We start from the raw sequence: 16,723 nt of genomic DNA on the forward strand, positions 1-16,723 counted from the left end.
TTTTGGATCTTGAATCTAGTGCAATTTATGTATGAAACATAATATGAAGACATTTAATTATTAAATACTGTTAATCTTATTCAGTTTTACAAATGCTGTTGTTGTAAATTAATTAAAATCCTATTCAGTTCTTATGCTGTATAAAAAGCACTCTTGGTGTCCAGCTTCAGTTTATTTTAAGTCCCTTTAAATAATAAACGTTATATGTGGGTTTTGCTTCAAGGCCTGAAAAGTGAATTAGTGTTTTGAACAGCAAAAGTCCACTCCTCTAGATTTTGAATAAAAAGGCTGTGACTGTAAAAATCTGAGGAGCCATTTAATCTCAGCTACCTTTAACATTTCCTGATATTTCTTTGGCAGGGGTGGTGGGGGATGGGGTGCTCTGTCACTACTTTTAAGTCTTACCATGGCAACATGATGCTGATTTGAAATTCTGGTCTCCTAAACTTAGAATTAATTCATTAGAAATTCACAGAAACAGGCGCCTGTTTGTGGAAGCTGCCATGTTGAATCCAGTATCCCAATGCACATCCCGCCTAATATATGTGTCATATATGCAGTATGCCAAAAGCAGAGGAAACAAGAACTTGTAGCCATTTGCGGATGCAAATTTTAATTCATGCCTTCACCTTCAAGATATAAAACTTAATATCTATTCTTTATCTTTATATTTCTGAGAAGAGGAACCTTTCACCAAAGAAATAAAAACATCTTAATAAAATGTTATCCTCTTCCTCCTCCTTACCGCAAGCCTCAGCTCCTGAGCTGAAGTCAGGGCTCTAACACGTGAGTGTTAAAAAAATAAGCAGCGATTACCACGTAGCATTTCCTTAACATTTTACCTTTTTATCATTGTCATCGGACAGTGAGCTTCTCTGACTCATACCAGACTCCTTTTATAAACTTTTACAGCCTCTTACAGAGTAAGTAGATGTGGACAAACCGAGGTAAACAGCATACTGACAGCCTACACTCACTACAGACAAACAACACTCAAGAGTTGTTTGTTCTACAACGGCCACTGGAGTCAGGATTTTGTGCTTCAACTGGGAGAGGTAAGAAAACAAAACTGTGCAAGCTACTGACATTTAATGGTCAGATTTTACACACCGTACCTTTAAGGAAAAACCTACATGATCTGTGGTGTAGGTTTAAGTAATTGCCTTCCTTGTTAAGTTATGAATTAACTGTGCTTAACCACATTTTTTGGAAAGCTGAGCTCAGGTTTACTAGCCACACCCGGGTCTGTTTACTGTCAGACCTGGTGAGTCAAGAAATCACTTAAAGGTCACAAAACAATCCAGAACATGTAAAGAACTGCAGGACTCACATGCCTCAGTTGAGGTCAGCACTCACAAGTCAGCATTAACCCCCAAAAAGTTGATTCTGTTCATCTGGACGTAGATGAACAGAATCAACTTTTTGGGGTTTTACTTACCTGGATGATTGAGAATGCATCAAGATAAGTCAGCATTAAGAAAGAGTATGGGCAAAAAGTACATCCATGACCAAAAAGAACGCAAAGGCTTATCTCACATTTTCCAAGAAGCATCTTAACGTTTTTGGAAAATATTCAGTGGACTGATGAGACAAAAGCTGAACTTTATGGAAGGTCTGAGTTCTGTTACATATGACATAAAACCACACCAACAATCAGACGTGATGGTGATAGTGTGGTATTGCTGCATTAGGACCACAACAATTTGCTGTAATTGATGGAAAAATGAATTCTGCTCTCTACCAGAAAGTCCTAAATGAGAATGTCCGAACATCAGGACGTGCCCTGAAGCTCAATTTGGTTATGCAGCAGTACAACATCAGCAAGTCCACCATTGAATGGCTCAAAAAAAACCCAAAAACCTGCAAAATGAAAGTTTTGAATTGATTCAAGTCTGGATGTGAATCAGATTGAGATGTTTTGGCATCACCTTAAACTTCCATAATCGAAAACCTTCCGATTTGGCTGAATGAAAACAATTCTGCAAATAAGATTAGGCCAAAACAAAAGAAATGTAATCAAGCGGTTACAGCAAACACTTGATTACATTTCTTGGTGCCAAGGATGAACCTATCAGTTAGTAGGTTTTGGGGGCAATTACTTTCTTACACAGGACCAGGAAGGTTTGGTAGTTAGGTTTAACCATTTTCCTTAGTCAGTGAAATCATCTTTTAAAAAACTGCATTTTGCATCTACTCAGATGATCTTTTCTAAAATTAAAATTTGTTTAATGATCTGTAACACGTACCCTATTTTTCGGACCATACAGTGCACCACATTATAAGGCGCACTGTCGATGAACGGGTCTGTTTTCATACATAAGGCACATTAAGCAAAACAGTCAGATAAGTCAAACTTTACTCATTTTTCTTGCTTCCTCCACTTCCGTACCATTGATTCATTAATGTTGAATTCTCTCGCAGCTGCTCTATTCCCATGTTGTTGCAGTATATTAATGACTCATATTGTGGATGGATTATCTCAGTTGTCCTCCTGACTAAAGTTTAGTCAGTTTACAGCATCCTGCCATGCGATTGCATTTGTCCCTAACCATCAGGAACCCTCATGTTAACCTTTATCGAGCGAAAAAAACTTAGCGTTCATCCTTCAGCTTTACTGTGCTAATATTATGCTAACATAGCTGTGTCACTAGCGTTCACGTAGCACATCATTCTATACCAGCTAGCCCAACTTCAGTAACCCTACAAACGTCACTGCTGACGTGTTCTGTCTTTATTTATGGTGGAAGTGATAGCAGAGCTGTACTTTTTAATTTTTTCAGAAATCTCTCACTCAGGACATGCTGTCATGTTTAGGTGGAAATTAGTGAGCTAACTGCCCGCTAACTTCTAACTCTGTTAAATTTAATAAATTCTATTTTCATGGATGCCTGGATGTTAAACTTAATTCTTACGTCTAGTAAAGCAGCAACATTATTAAACATTTTATTAAAAATGTTTATTAAAAATATTAAAAATGAAGGAATTTAGGCAGTTTTTAACTCTCAGTGATGCTGCAGTGTTCGTTTAACTTTGGGACCTGAAGCAGATGGAGTTTTGGACCCGGATTACTCGCGCCTCATGGTATGGAAAATATGGTAAGTGTGACAAGAATTGGGAAGGGGACAAATACTGTTTCACAGCGCTGTATGAACATGTACTGCCCCTTGATTTCTCAGTGAAGTTATTTTCAAGTTGGAAAACGCCAAGACAGCAACAGTGAACTGGCTCAGCTTTGAGGCTTGACACAAACCTTTGAGCAACATCCATCATTTACAGTCTTCTGTTCACTGTCAGCATGTTTGCTTTTTGCAATATGAAAAAGAAAGAAAAATGATCAACTGTTTTTTTTCCTGGTCATTTTATTGTATAATATATTTTCAACAATATATATTCCACATATATATGCATCTTCCACACATTTAAAATTTATATACATATATGTCATTATCTAGAATGAATGCCATCATAATGGTAACATATTCAACAAACAGGGATGTATATAGCACAGTAAAGTCACACCTGACGACGAGAGAGAGAAGGCATGCTCAAAGTGAAACTATACAATCCTGAACAGATGGTTACAGTCTTCAAACAACTCGTAATGTTACTGAATAATTTGACAATATTTTTTTATACTGTTGCTGATGGAGAGCTCTGCTTTGTCATCCACTCATCCCACTGCAACAGTCCAGAAGCTTTAGCAAGATCTGCATTTAAGTGGAAGTGCTAACCAACTATTAATATTGTGCAACAAGACAAAATCTGTCTTGTGGGTTAAAAGAGGAAGAAAGGGTGAGTCTCTACTAGCTGGAGCTTCACAAAAAAAAAACAACTTAAGAAGAGTTTCACTCAACTTAATTCTGACCATTTAAACCTTTTTAGACGTCCGTGATGACAATAAAAGAACAAAAAACATTGACTCTGGTAAACATCTAAGTGCTTGAACTTTTCCTTGTGAGAAAATTCACACAGAACTGGCAACCCAGCTGCCAATCTAAACTCTACTAGATTATTATTGAAGAATAAAAGTTGTTTTTTCTTAATAAAGTTTTACAGAAATGTAAAAGGAGCTCTGGATAAAAGAGGCACGTATACAAATTAACAACACCCTGCTTATTCACACAATGGCAGTTTCACTACTATTACGATCACATAACAAGGTACAGTTGTACCTCGTTGCAGCATATATTTGTGAGATACCCATACGCGCCTTATTTGTAGAGATAAATGAGATACAGACTGGTAAAACATTGTTTCATCAAAACACTATTTGGACTGACCACATACAAAGACACGACGACGTTACCGATGCTTATCCCCAGACAGACAAAACAATAGCATAAGTGTGTAATAAGTAGTATATCCAGTTATAACCTGAGACACTCAGGAAACAGTGCGATAATACTGTATGTGTGGTTTCTGCTCACCTTTCATAGATGCATGAGTTGGCCTAAAAAACACAACCATCGCTCTCCGTGACCTTGAGTTTTGCAAAATGCAACTGACCTGTAAATCCTCGTGTCCGACACACAGCAGATACACAAACGAAGAGACGCGTTCTGCACCAAAAGCTGAATATATCACTATTATCAACAGTAAAATAAATTCCTATGACAAACCAACTGACCACATAAATCCTGTACCACGTCCTCTGCGCCAAGCTCGAACTTCCTGATACCTTTTTTGCTTAACACATTCATCACTTCTAAGATTTACAGTATTTGTTTCATTGCAGTGCTGTCATGACTTTCTACACTTCAGCGGTCCCAGATTGTCCTCGGCCTAAAGCCACTGGAAACAAACGAAGCACTGTGCAAATGAGAATTTCTTTGGATTAGTATACCGCCTCCAAAAACTGCCCCATTATGTTAAACTGGAGATTCTTTTGTTTCTATTATCTAAAAATCAACAAAAAAACAAACACACATCTAGAAACCAGCCAATCTAATAACACTACCTGTCTGGCAGAGAGGCTAAACAAAATAAAAGTTCACCTACAGTACATTACACTAAGTGCTATATTGTTAAAAGGTATGATCTGACTGTTGTATAAGGGTGAGTTTGGTCCAGTGTTGGCAAATACAAGCATCGTTAATAGTTACACTTGCTCCTGCTGAAGCTGCTGATTCGGCACCCTCAGTTTTTGACGAGCGGATGCTCACGGTGTCGAGCATAAAAAAAGTTCAGACCCGTACGCTGGAGGCAGCTAGGATTGAAGGAAAGAGATGATGGAGCTGATGAAATCTAAGGGTTTGTCTGCGTGAATCCAGTGGCTGGCATCTGGGATGTACTGGATATCTGCGTTGGGGAACAGCCTCTGGATTTCTGGGTAATCGTCGGAGCTGGATCAGGAGTGAACACGAGGAGGAAGAGGAGGGTGTTATAAGGAAGACAGGCAGTGGTAAAAGTCATGAATATGCAACTGAAAAAGTGCTAAAGGAATATAAATGAAACCTGTTAATCACTGGTATTTGGGTTCGTGTTTTGGGGTTATATATTGTTAAATGGTATGTTTATTTTACACTATACAGTCTTTTTATTTCATGTATATTTACATATATAATACATATATAAATATATATAAGAATTTATATCAGTCACAATGGATTTCTAAGTCCTGCTCGTAGAGGGCAGACGTCTCTTTGGTTTTAGAAATATTATAATTCATCATGGCATAGACTCAACAAGTGCTTGAAACTTTAAGTATAGTACAGTGAACTCACTGTCATGTTCAAGAAACCTGTGTCAGACAATCTGAGCTTTGTGACATGATGCATTATCCTGCTGGAAGCAGCCATCAGAACATGGATACATTGTGCTTATAAAAGGATGACCGTGGACAACAACAATACTCTGGTGGGCTGTGACATGTACAAGAAATAATCCCCCACACCATTACACCACCGGCAACCAAGCAGAATGGATCCATGCTTTCATGTTGTTACGCCAAATTCTGGAGCTACCATCCGAATGTCAGACCAGGCAACGTTTTTTCAAATCATCTGTTGCCCAATTTTGGTGAGCCTGTGTGAATTACAGCCTATCCGCTATAAAGTTTGATATGTTAAACAATACGAGATGTTCTTCTGCACAACTTAGTTGTAAAAACTGGTTGTTTGAGTTACTGTTGCCTTACTATCAGCTCAAAGCAGTCTAGCCATTCTCCTCTGTATATAAAAGGACAGTCTTAATATATTTGAAGATTTTTTGGTGTGATGTGCTTACTTCTAAGCTAAAGTCTTTCTGCTGCTCGCTTCACACAGCAGATGGATCCACATTTCGATTTTTTTTTCATCCTGGATGCCTTTCCTGAAGCAAACCCTCTCAGGGATAATCATGTGTTATTTTAATTCTCTTATATCCATTACTGTGCCTTCTTCTGTCTGAATAATTACAACAACATTTTGCATTCCAGTTGTTTAAACCTGAGTTCATTAGTATTTTCTTGAGCCACACATGTGCTCACAGCCAGTGGCTTTCAAGTTCACTTACCTGTTACAGATTATGTATGTTAGCTAGTATAGCCAAAGTCCTTTTAATACTAAGTCTCATCACTCTGCAGTCACTCTCAGGCACTTACTTTGAAGTAATATCTGAATTAGTTTAATTATTTAAATTAAAATTTAATGGTCACCTGTACATTAAAAACTGCATTTACAACATTAGAATTAATAGTTAAACTGGATAAAAAACAACAAAAATTATAAAAGCTCTCTTCTCTCTGGAAGTTGTATTTCTGCAAACGTCTTTGCTGTTGCAGAAAGTTCAACGTCTCTTATGCCTCATGTACAGCTTAAGACTAAAGGAGATATAATAAACAGAAACACTCAACAGAGCAGGAGAAAAGAAAAAAACATTCTGTTATTCAGTCTGTTGACTCTTGTTATGATCATTGAGTGATTAATCCAGCATATAATAGATGTCGCATTACCTTTACACACAGTGCAAAACTGCTAAAGTTTAGGTATTTACGATAAGCTCAAGGTAACCTCTATCATTTTTTATTGGATTGTTTACATTTTTGTAATCAGAGAAACTGACTAAATGGTCAGTCCAAGCATCCCAGAATGATTTTGTGTCCACTTGCATTTTTTTTGTTAAATATTTTCCTATTTTCATAAATATATAAAATCTAAATACTTTAGTTTTAAATGTTATAATATGAACCGTATTTCAGGAAATATTTTACCTGTTCAAAAAAGTTCACAATCTGTGTTTTATACCTGATATAAGCAGAGCTAGCTCCACCCAAAAACAGAGTAGGTCCATCATAGCCAGTGTCAAAGTTGGGGAAACTCATGATGTCATCAAGGTGCGCTGAGATGGCCTCCAAGTTGACTCTCCAGGCGTAGTGTCCGTTCTGCTCCACCAGGTTAGTGAGAAGGAACTGACGCACTGAATGTTCCTGCGGAAGGAAACAGCAGGTTATTGAATAACGAGCTTAACTGTTAATAGAGGTGGGAATCACCATACATCCCACGATACGATATTATCACAATACTTAACGCACGATACGATATTATTGCGTTTTTTTAAAAATATCTGCGATATTAAGATTCTGTACATAAAGGTAAACTTTGACATTAGATAAAATGAATATTGATAAAGTCTCGCACTCAGTCTTTCTGTCATTTCAGTCAGTTTTATTGTTGACAAACTGAACGGTTTGTATTACATACTAGTCCAACTTAACTGAATGCAACCATCTGGTACAATTATAGCTATTCTGAACTATGCAATTTATGAAAACTATGCAGCCCATTCGGCAACTGAAGAATTTGAAAGTAAATTAAAACAAAATATAATTTTACATTAAATAAAAAAGTTTTAACCTTAATTAAAATAAAACATGTCTTAAATTAAAATAAGTAAACTGTCATGTTTATTGCTGCCAAAAAAAACAGTTAAACACATTTGGACAGTGAAGGAATGTCAGGATTCTTGCTCAGAAAAAGGATCAACATGCTCTGAAGTCAGAGCACAAAAACGTAACAAAATATCGATTTCTGCTGTCCCTGTATCGATACATTATTAGCAAACAAAATATCACGATACTACACAGTATCGATTTTTTCCCCCACCCCTAACTGTTAACTGCATAAACACCTTTTTTTTGCGAAGGGGCTGGTATGTAGTGAATCTACATAGATTTATTGAAATATATTAACATTTTACAGATGTAAATTATTAGTTTATAGTTTTATGGAAAACAGCTTTCCTCTTTTACTTTACTCACATTCCTCACTAACATCCTTCTCAGATGTGACAGGGAACTTTTCTTAAGAAAAGCTCTTAAAAACCTTCTGGAGCCTTCTTGCTCAACATTAACACAAAGACTTAGGCCTGCCTCTGTGACTAGAACACAGTATACTGGTCTTATGTCATCATAATCAATGCCATTATTGTGTCTCTCCAAGACTCTAAAATGGTAAGTGGCTTTGTTATGGAACAATGCTGACCTCAAGTGGTCCAACAGATCAGCTATTACAGATTTAATATCTATACAAAAACCCTTAACAAAACAGATAAATGACACTTCTGACAAACTAACAATCGTTTTTGGGGAAAAGGTTGGTTTTATTGGTTTATTTATTTAAAATACTGACTGGTATCATGTCAAAAAGCACTCACAATGAAGATAATTACCTACAACTAGTCTAGGTGGGAAAAACAAACAATACATTTAGTAAATGAAATAAAATAATAACACAAACTTAGAAAAAAAAACATCTCTGAATACTAACATAATAATAGAAATGCAATACCATTTAATAACAACAATATAAGAAATTAAATTATAGAAGTGTAATGGATTATCCTGACCTTCACTAAACTGCGCAGTTGATCCTCAGCCATCCGCCTTGCAGTGGAACGAGGGATGTCTGTGGAGATCTTCATCTCCTGCATTGCTTGGATGTAATACCGGAAGTTGGTCCGTGTGCTGCTTTGAGCAGGACTGATGTCAACGACCACCAGCCTCTCCACTAAAGCAGGCTACAGAGACAGACAGACTGAGGTAAACAAGCAGGACAATGGAAGTAAAAAATGCCACTGTGGGAAAACCAGTAGGAAAATGGAAATTGCTAGGACAGGAGGATTATTAAGTTCATAGGAATGTACAGTGAAAAAGGTCAGGTGACATCCAGCGAGGGAATTGCACTATCATGATAAATTCATGTGACATTTTGTGACCGCTGACCTGCGTCAGAGCGATCGTCATGGCTGTTTTCCCACCCATGCTGTGGCCGATCAGGATGCACTTGTCGATATGGAGCTGGGCGAGGAGGTGGTTCAAATCATTCGCCATCGCCTCGTAGGTCAGCACGGGGTTGTGAGGGCTGTTGCCGTGGTTACGGGCATCTACTGTCAGCACCTAACTGGACAAAGGACAGTTAGGACACTTGGACTGGAGAAGAGGAGGCGAGAGAGCGTACATGCAGAATCGGCTCTTATGTCAGCTGTGTCTGTCTTGGGCCCAGCACGAACAAAGAATGTGTTGTGAACACGAGTTTCATCAAGGAAACACATGAGAGATTATCTGTCAGGGCAATTTCGCAACAGCACAGACTGCTGGGAAGCTGTATCAAATTACACACAACACACTGTCAACTGTACGTTCCCACACCTGCTTTTGTATGAAGACTATTAACAGGGTGCTTAAAGTGAACACATAAGTGGGAATGTTTTTGATGTAAAAACTGACAGGTCTGTTGTCTTCATCACTGCATTACCTTTCTGCCTGTGCGCTGCACCAAGGACTTCGCTATTGAGTGGAAGTTAGATTTACTGCCAAAGAGGCCGTGCAGAAACACCAGGGGAGTGCTCTCTCCCTTCCCATCGAAGACGTCGTAGGTCAAGTTGACAGGACTGAGGAGGCTGGGAAAGAAAAAAACATTAATGTTTATTAGAATGAACCTCTATGCTTCCAGCTGTGCTAAGATTTGTGTTACTACTTAGACAGGAACTGCAATAAATCCAACAAATAAAACTCTTATTCAACTTTTAGGGAGTAGAAATGCTTAAAGTCACTTACAGGGCATTTTTCTTCTCTAATATTAAATCCCATTCAAACTGCCCTGTTAAAATAATTTTTTTGATGGGAATTATTTTCCTGTCACCTACTGGTACAACACAGGCAACCACACACATGTACAAATAAATTTAATACATTTACTCTTACGTGCAAACATAGGATATCAATGTTAAACGTGTTCTTATTTATTTCACCGTGACTTTAAATTGTTGTCATTACAATGTTAACAAGGGGAAGATGACTAATTACATGACAACATGTACAAAGAGTTAATAGATTAAAACACTGACAGAAAACTGTGAGAAAAATAATACATTCAGGTTTTAATTGGACAATGAGACAAGGTGTTTGTGAGTTATTCCATCACTGACTCATCCTGTGATTGTTTGCTTGATTATTCATTTATTCAGTCTATAAAACATGAAAACGACACACTTTAAAGCCCCTCAGTGCCAGGCGACAGCTTTAATACATTTATTTTGTTAAACAGGAAGTCATCGTCCAGAGATAATCCATTCACAACGACATAAATCAAAGATAGGCACTAAACATTTTAAGTCGATGAGCTGGAAACAGCAAATATTTGTCATGCTTGCTAGGAAAATATCACACAGTTAAAGCTAATTAAGCTGAGGTTTTCAATGTGTTTTTATTTATTTTATATTGAAAATATATCTGAAATGGAAATTTACAATATCTGCAGGCAGCTGCCTGTTTACCGGGCACACCTTGCTTAAATAATAATAAACCTCTTAGTACCTCTCAATATTCATATAATATTAAAGTAATTAAGGTAAAATCATTTGTATGTATGTAAATAAGTAACAAAACAAAGGTAAGATTAAGGGCTTATTACAACAACGTTAGCATTTATTTTAATCAGGCTTAGCATGACTGCTAAACTGCTGGCAATTCAGAAGGTATGTAGCATATAATGATCGAACTAGATAACAGCAAAGACTGTTTTATTTATCCCGACAATATAAAATATAAAATAATAAAAGCTCAGATCTAAAATCCTGTGTGTGGTTGTGATGATAGTTGAGCTGCCCGTTATCCATGCAGCTAACATCTGAATGTCATTTACGTAAAACTGTGAAAGTAACGTTTAAAGACAAAAATTATATGACATGGCCAGAGATTCCTTTGGTTATATAACGGTTTTAAACAGTTTTTATTTTATAGCAGAAACACCGGGCTGTCATATCTACCCAGAACCATGTCACAGACGTGACAGGCAGAGGGCATCTGTTAGCCGGGAAAGCTAGCACGGATACCTGGATGAGCTGGCTGACCGGACCGCGGGAGCCACCCCGCTAACATCCTGCTGTCCGGGGAATAAACGACACAGAGGCCGGCCGCTCAGCAGTCCTCTCTGAAGCAGGCGACACAAAGCACTCATGGCAGCATATGCTCCGTTACCAGGTAGTAGAAAAACAGCATGTGCGTCTCCACACGGCCACAGTGACAGCTGATGAGCGGGCATGCACAGAGCGGCCGGAGGTTGAAACTACAGGGAGAGGGCCTGGCTGTGCTGTGCGTAATGACGCAGAAGGCGGTTCTTTCCCCTGAAATTAGACTATCAGGCTAGCAGCATGAGAAGCGCTATTTAGTTACTTTTCACATTCTACCATGTACAGTATTTTCGGGGGGTTTGTTTCGACCCAGGTCGAAAAGTAGGTACATATATACCTACAGGTGACTGTATGTATATACAATGCTTAACAAATTTACTAAACCATCTGAAAATCAAAAATTATATTGTTATTTATCAGGCAAATAAACCGATTTCACTTTTTTTACACAAATTTCAGCCCATTGAACTTCTGACTTCTGAGAAGTCAGAAAATAATCAAGTGTCCTAAAATATTTTTTCACGTTCAGGAATCCGATAAAATAATCTAAATACAAGAATAATGGGCTTTACTTTTTTTTTCCAGATTTGTTTTTGTAAAACAGAACGTTGGAAAGTTTCTGGAACAAACATTATATTTCAGAAAATCCATCCATCCATCCTCTTCCGCCTGTCTGGGGCCAGGTCGCGGGGGCAGCAGCCTAAGCAGAGAAGCCCAGACCTCCCTCTCCCCAGCCATCTCCTCTAGTGTGTCCTGGGTCTGCCCCGGGGCCTCCAACTGGTGGGACATGCCCGGAACACCTCACCCACGAGGCGCCAGGGGGCATCCTTGTCAGATGCCCGAACCACCTGGCTCCTTTCGATGTAGAGGAGCAGCATCTCTACTCTGAGCCCCTCCCGGACGGCTAAGCTTCTTATCCTATCTCTAAGGGAGGTGCAAGCCACACTTCGGAGGAAGCCCATTTCTGCCGCTTGTATCCGCAGTCTCGTTCTTTCAGTCACTCTCCACAGCTCATGACCATAGGAGAGAGTAAGGACGTAGATCGACTGGTAAATTGAGAGCTTCGCTTTTACATTCAATTCTCTTTTCACCACAACAGGTTGACCAGAAATAAAATTGAAAAAAACATTAAATTACAGAAAAGCAAACCACTAATGCAAACACACATTGCGTCGTTAAGCCACTAGGTGACGCCAGAGTTCATACTTTGGGCTACAGTGGCTTATCCCCAACTTAATGATTTTCTTGAAGAATTGCTTAAAATCCAATCTGTGAGTGCAAATCCTTTATTGTTGAGTTACATTGTCTTAGGAGGAACATTTACTGAAGACAAGTAAATCTGTAGAGATCAAAGAGGTGACTTTCTTGTTTGTGGACATGTCTCTCAGCAGACTGCTCCAAAATCATGTGTGACTTTATATTGTTGTGATAGTCAATGAAATGGATCGTAAGGATGTTTTCGCCAGAGCCAAAAAAGCAGTTTGTGGGTTTTTTAGTTCTGAAAGTTATTGGATCTTTGGTTTGAGTCTTTGATTTGTGTCATATTGTCTTTGTCGTGTCCTTCTTTCTCAATCTGGTTTAGTTTTTCATTAGTGAAGTTAGGTTTCGTCTTTATGCGTCTACATCATGTTCAGGAACACAAAAACAAACCACAAGAGCTCTTAGAGCCTGGCCGCATCTATAAACATTGATTGCTATGGGAGCTGTGTCTTGTGGGACAAAGCATGCCGCCAGCTGTCGCCGTAGTGATGGTGTGAGAGCGAGGCCCTGGGAGAGCATGTGGTGCACCCTGAGGGAGAGAAGAAAAGGGAAGTGGCAGACGTGCATCTTTTCACTATTGTCATGACACTGTGTTTTCACACAGAAAAAATGGAAAACAAGAAAACTTAGGGTAATAATTACTAAATGAATAGTTAAAGCATTTTCCTTTATTCCCAACTTCTTTCTTCATAGTTCCTGCACATAAACACATAAAGGTTATATAACTAGTGACATTTCTTTGTTCTACTTTTTCAGCTGTCACAGAAACAATGAAATGGAAACATTCAGTCTTGTGATGGAAGTAAATGTAAGAGTACTTCCCTACTTTGATAGCCAAATGAATGATTTTAATCTTCGACAAGCATGTCACTTCACTTCCCACATGGCACAATGTGTTTTCTATTTTCCGATCCCGGAGCAGAAAACCTAAAGAACTAATATTCTAAAGAGTTATTAGTTGAAACAATAGTTCTCTTACTGCTTAAATTGTGATATTACATTCGGCAAGTGTTTTATTGACAAAAAGGTAATAAAACAGAAATAGTTGAACATTTAGCTCCTGGCAGACTTTTTAGCTGGTTTCCATAAGCTGAATTTCATCAAACGCATCAGTGAGGTGTGCTGTCTAGGTCACAGAGCAACCTTTAAAATGTTTAAAATTGCAGGATGGGGCTTTAGCGCAGGGAAACAAACCTACTAAGAATTTATGTGACACGTTGCTGATGTGAAGCAACCTATAATGTCTTTTATGGAACTTAATGTTACACTTAACGCCAAACAAACCTGTCAGGAACCCAAATGCAGGACACAAAACAGATAGGAGTTGACTCAAAAGCTGTTGAAGCAGTCCAAGAAATTCAAAGTCCAAAAAGTAAAAGGCAAACTGACTCGTGAGCAAACAAAGAACATAAAGTGCAGGTTTACAAAAACTGAGGCAAGGTCGACGACAGCACATACAAGATGAGATCATAAGAGGGCAGTGCAGTGAACTATCTGGCCTGTAAGAAAATGGATAGGTGGACATACTAAGAGCTATTTCGAAGAATCGAGAACAGGTTTGTATTGAGAAACTGGAGAAACTATAAACAAGAAATATGAAAATGCATGTAAACTTGACATAGATAAGATACAAGGTGGAAGGGTATGAAAACAAGACAATAGATTACAAAAAATCAACACTAACAAAAAACCATGAAATAAGTTGCTATTTTAGTCTTTTACTACAGTGATTCACAGGATACACGACAAATATAAAAGGTTTATTAACTCCCAAAGTCATAAACGTTAAAATCCAGATAAGGGAACTATCTTGATGGCTTTGGAGAGGAAAGGAATGGTAATATATAACATCCGCACAATCACTCATTGCTGTCAACATCTAGGATCAAAGTCTCCCTCATTCGAGCAACAAAACATTCAATAGACAGCAAAAGCTCAACTAGAACATTTGATAAGGGTGGGGACTTGGGTCAAGATCTTGCCTTCATCTCTGGGACACAATTATAGATGCAGATTATACTTTATCTGCTTCATGCAACTTTACATTCCATCTAATAAGAGGTTAAAGAAATCAGCGATAACCTGAGCCTGTGTTTCCTAGAGTGTGTTTGAGTTGGACCTTGTGATTATTGTTCTGTTTGTAAGAAATTAACTACTTGTCAGTTTCATGTGTCTCTGCTGTAAAGGGAACCTGACATTCAATTATGTAAGCAGTGATATTAGGTGACGGAAAAAACAATGGCACATCCTCTTTGTATTTGTTGTCACAATATTGAATGACTCCATCTTCTCTCTCTTCTGTTTTTTTTTGCCCTGTCATACTTCTCTATTTCTTATTTCTCTTTTTTTTTATACATTAAACCTTTAGAGTATATAAAATAGGTTTAGGTATTATCTTAAAAAAGAAACAAACCTACATGTGAAAAACAACAACTTTCAATCCACTTGTTTTTAAAGCTTTCTTTACGTGTGGAAATCGATGGATAAATAGATAAATAGATTGAATAGAAAAAAGTGTAAAGGCCTGGATTTAGCGTCATAGGCTATGTGGGATTTTTTGATGCCTGAAGTCACCATTTGTGTATGCAAGGATGGTCATAAGGCATCAGCCAGCACAGCGCCCTACGATATCTCTGAGTGAAAAAAAGACTGAATGAGAAGTGGAAGCTGTGGACTGCTTTCCACAGACACTAACACCTGCCAATTTATGCTAGTTAACATAGAAATAAAATTATAGTCCACAGATTGCATTTAAAACGGTCTAAAAAGTGATAACCTGTCAGATTCAATTTGAAGAACAAAATTGAAGCGCAGCAGACCTCTGTTCCTACAAAGTTGTGTCAGAGGTAGGAGTGGTTTGAGAACACTTCTGCATTGTTGAATTTTGAGCGCCAACATGGGGTTCTGTGCCATGTAGATAGATGAAGGGGGCAAACATCCAGACCGCAAATATTGCCGAACTTTAAGCCCTAATATAGAGCAAATGAAAGAGATTTCACATGATTAGCATGCACTAATTCTGATGAGATGCTTCTACTTGCCTAATAAATGACATTCTTACATTGATTGTTATCAGATAATTAGTGAAACATCTTTGGGGAAAAAAAAAACGACAATTCTCTGGCACAAGGGATTGTAGTCTGTGTAAAGCAGTCAATAAGAATAAGCATTCATTCATAAGAGCTGAAAATATAAGGTAAACTGGTTTTAATCACAGTCAGATGTTTTTTTTTTAAGCCTGGATTTTGATACTGAAATTGGAATGTTGATTTATTATCTTGTTTTATCAAAAAAAAAAGAAAAGATTACCACTTATTAGCAGAATTGTTGCAGATATTTTTTCTCCTCTTTTCTCCTTCTTCTTTTTTCTTCTGAAAAATCCAGTTATTGACCCAGCTCATATCCTTTAAGATTAATGGACCAGTATAAAGAACATGTGTGTGGCTTGTGAGTAAAAACTTGATAACTGTTAACTGTTAAAGTACGTTTGTTCCTTTTATTTCAGATGTAGAATGTGTAAAAACTATGGAACATGACTTAGTGGTTCAAAGATGCGATGCTCAAAAATGACCCTCCAGCATTTACTGACGCTGAACGAAAGAAAAACAATATGTGAAATTAAAATGCAAAGAAACGCTGAAATTGCACTGATTGCACTCACACTTTATTTTGTGTATTCTTTCATGCTACACAGAGTGAACAGCCACTGCTAATCACAGTGTTCTACTTTAAATAAATAAAAGTTAAAACCAGGCTTAGCGCCAATATCCTACTGTGTAAAGATCACAGGCCAGGTGCCTGTGTTTTATTCTGTCTTTCTGTTCCTCTCTGCACCCTGCCACACCCAAGTGTTACAAAGGTCTCCCAATAAACCAAAAGAGAGATCCAACACAGCTGCTGGCTAAATAAAAAGTAACCGAATGGAAGCCAAACCTGATCTTCAGCCATCGTTTGCTTTGGTGACACATGCTTTGTGATATCTATCTATCTATCTATCTATCTATCTATCTATCTATCTATCTATCTATCTATCTATCTATCTATCTATCTATCTATCTATCTATCTATCTATCTA

At 37.9% G+C, this 16,723-nt stretch overlaps 1 protein-coding gene across 1 annotated transcript; it reads right to left on the reverse strand.

Moving 5' to 3' along the window:
• Window positions 1–3,370: 3,370 nt before the first annotated feature.
• abhd11 (abhydrolase domain containing 11) lies at window positions 3,371–11,939 on the reverse strand. The gene is made up of 6 exons (XM_005727918.2): window positions 11,311–11,939; window positions 9,732–9,876; window positions 9,200–9,373; window positions 8,824–8,994; window positions 7,224–7,405; window positions 3,371–5,342 (listed from the first exon to the last, which is right to left on the reverse strand). The coding sequence occupies exons 1-6, from the start codon at window positions 11,517–11,519 to the stop codon at window positions 5,207–5,209; spliced, it is 1,017 nt and encodes a 338-aa protein (XP_005727975.1). The 5' UTR covers window positions 11,520–11,939; the 3' UTR covers window positions 3,371–5,206.
• Between the last annotated feature and the right edge of the window lie 4,784 nt (window positions 11,940–16,723).

This window comes from Pundamilia nyererei, unplaced genomic scaffold, assembly GCF_000239375.1.
Source record: "Pundamilia nyererei isolate P.nyererei 1_Seehausen unplaced genomic scaffold, PunNye1.0 scaffold00026, whole genome shotgun sequence".
Lineage (NCBI taxonomy): Eukaryota > Metazoa > Chordata > Actinopteri > Cichliformes > Cichlidae > Pundamilia > Pundamilia nyererei.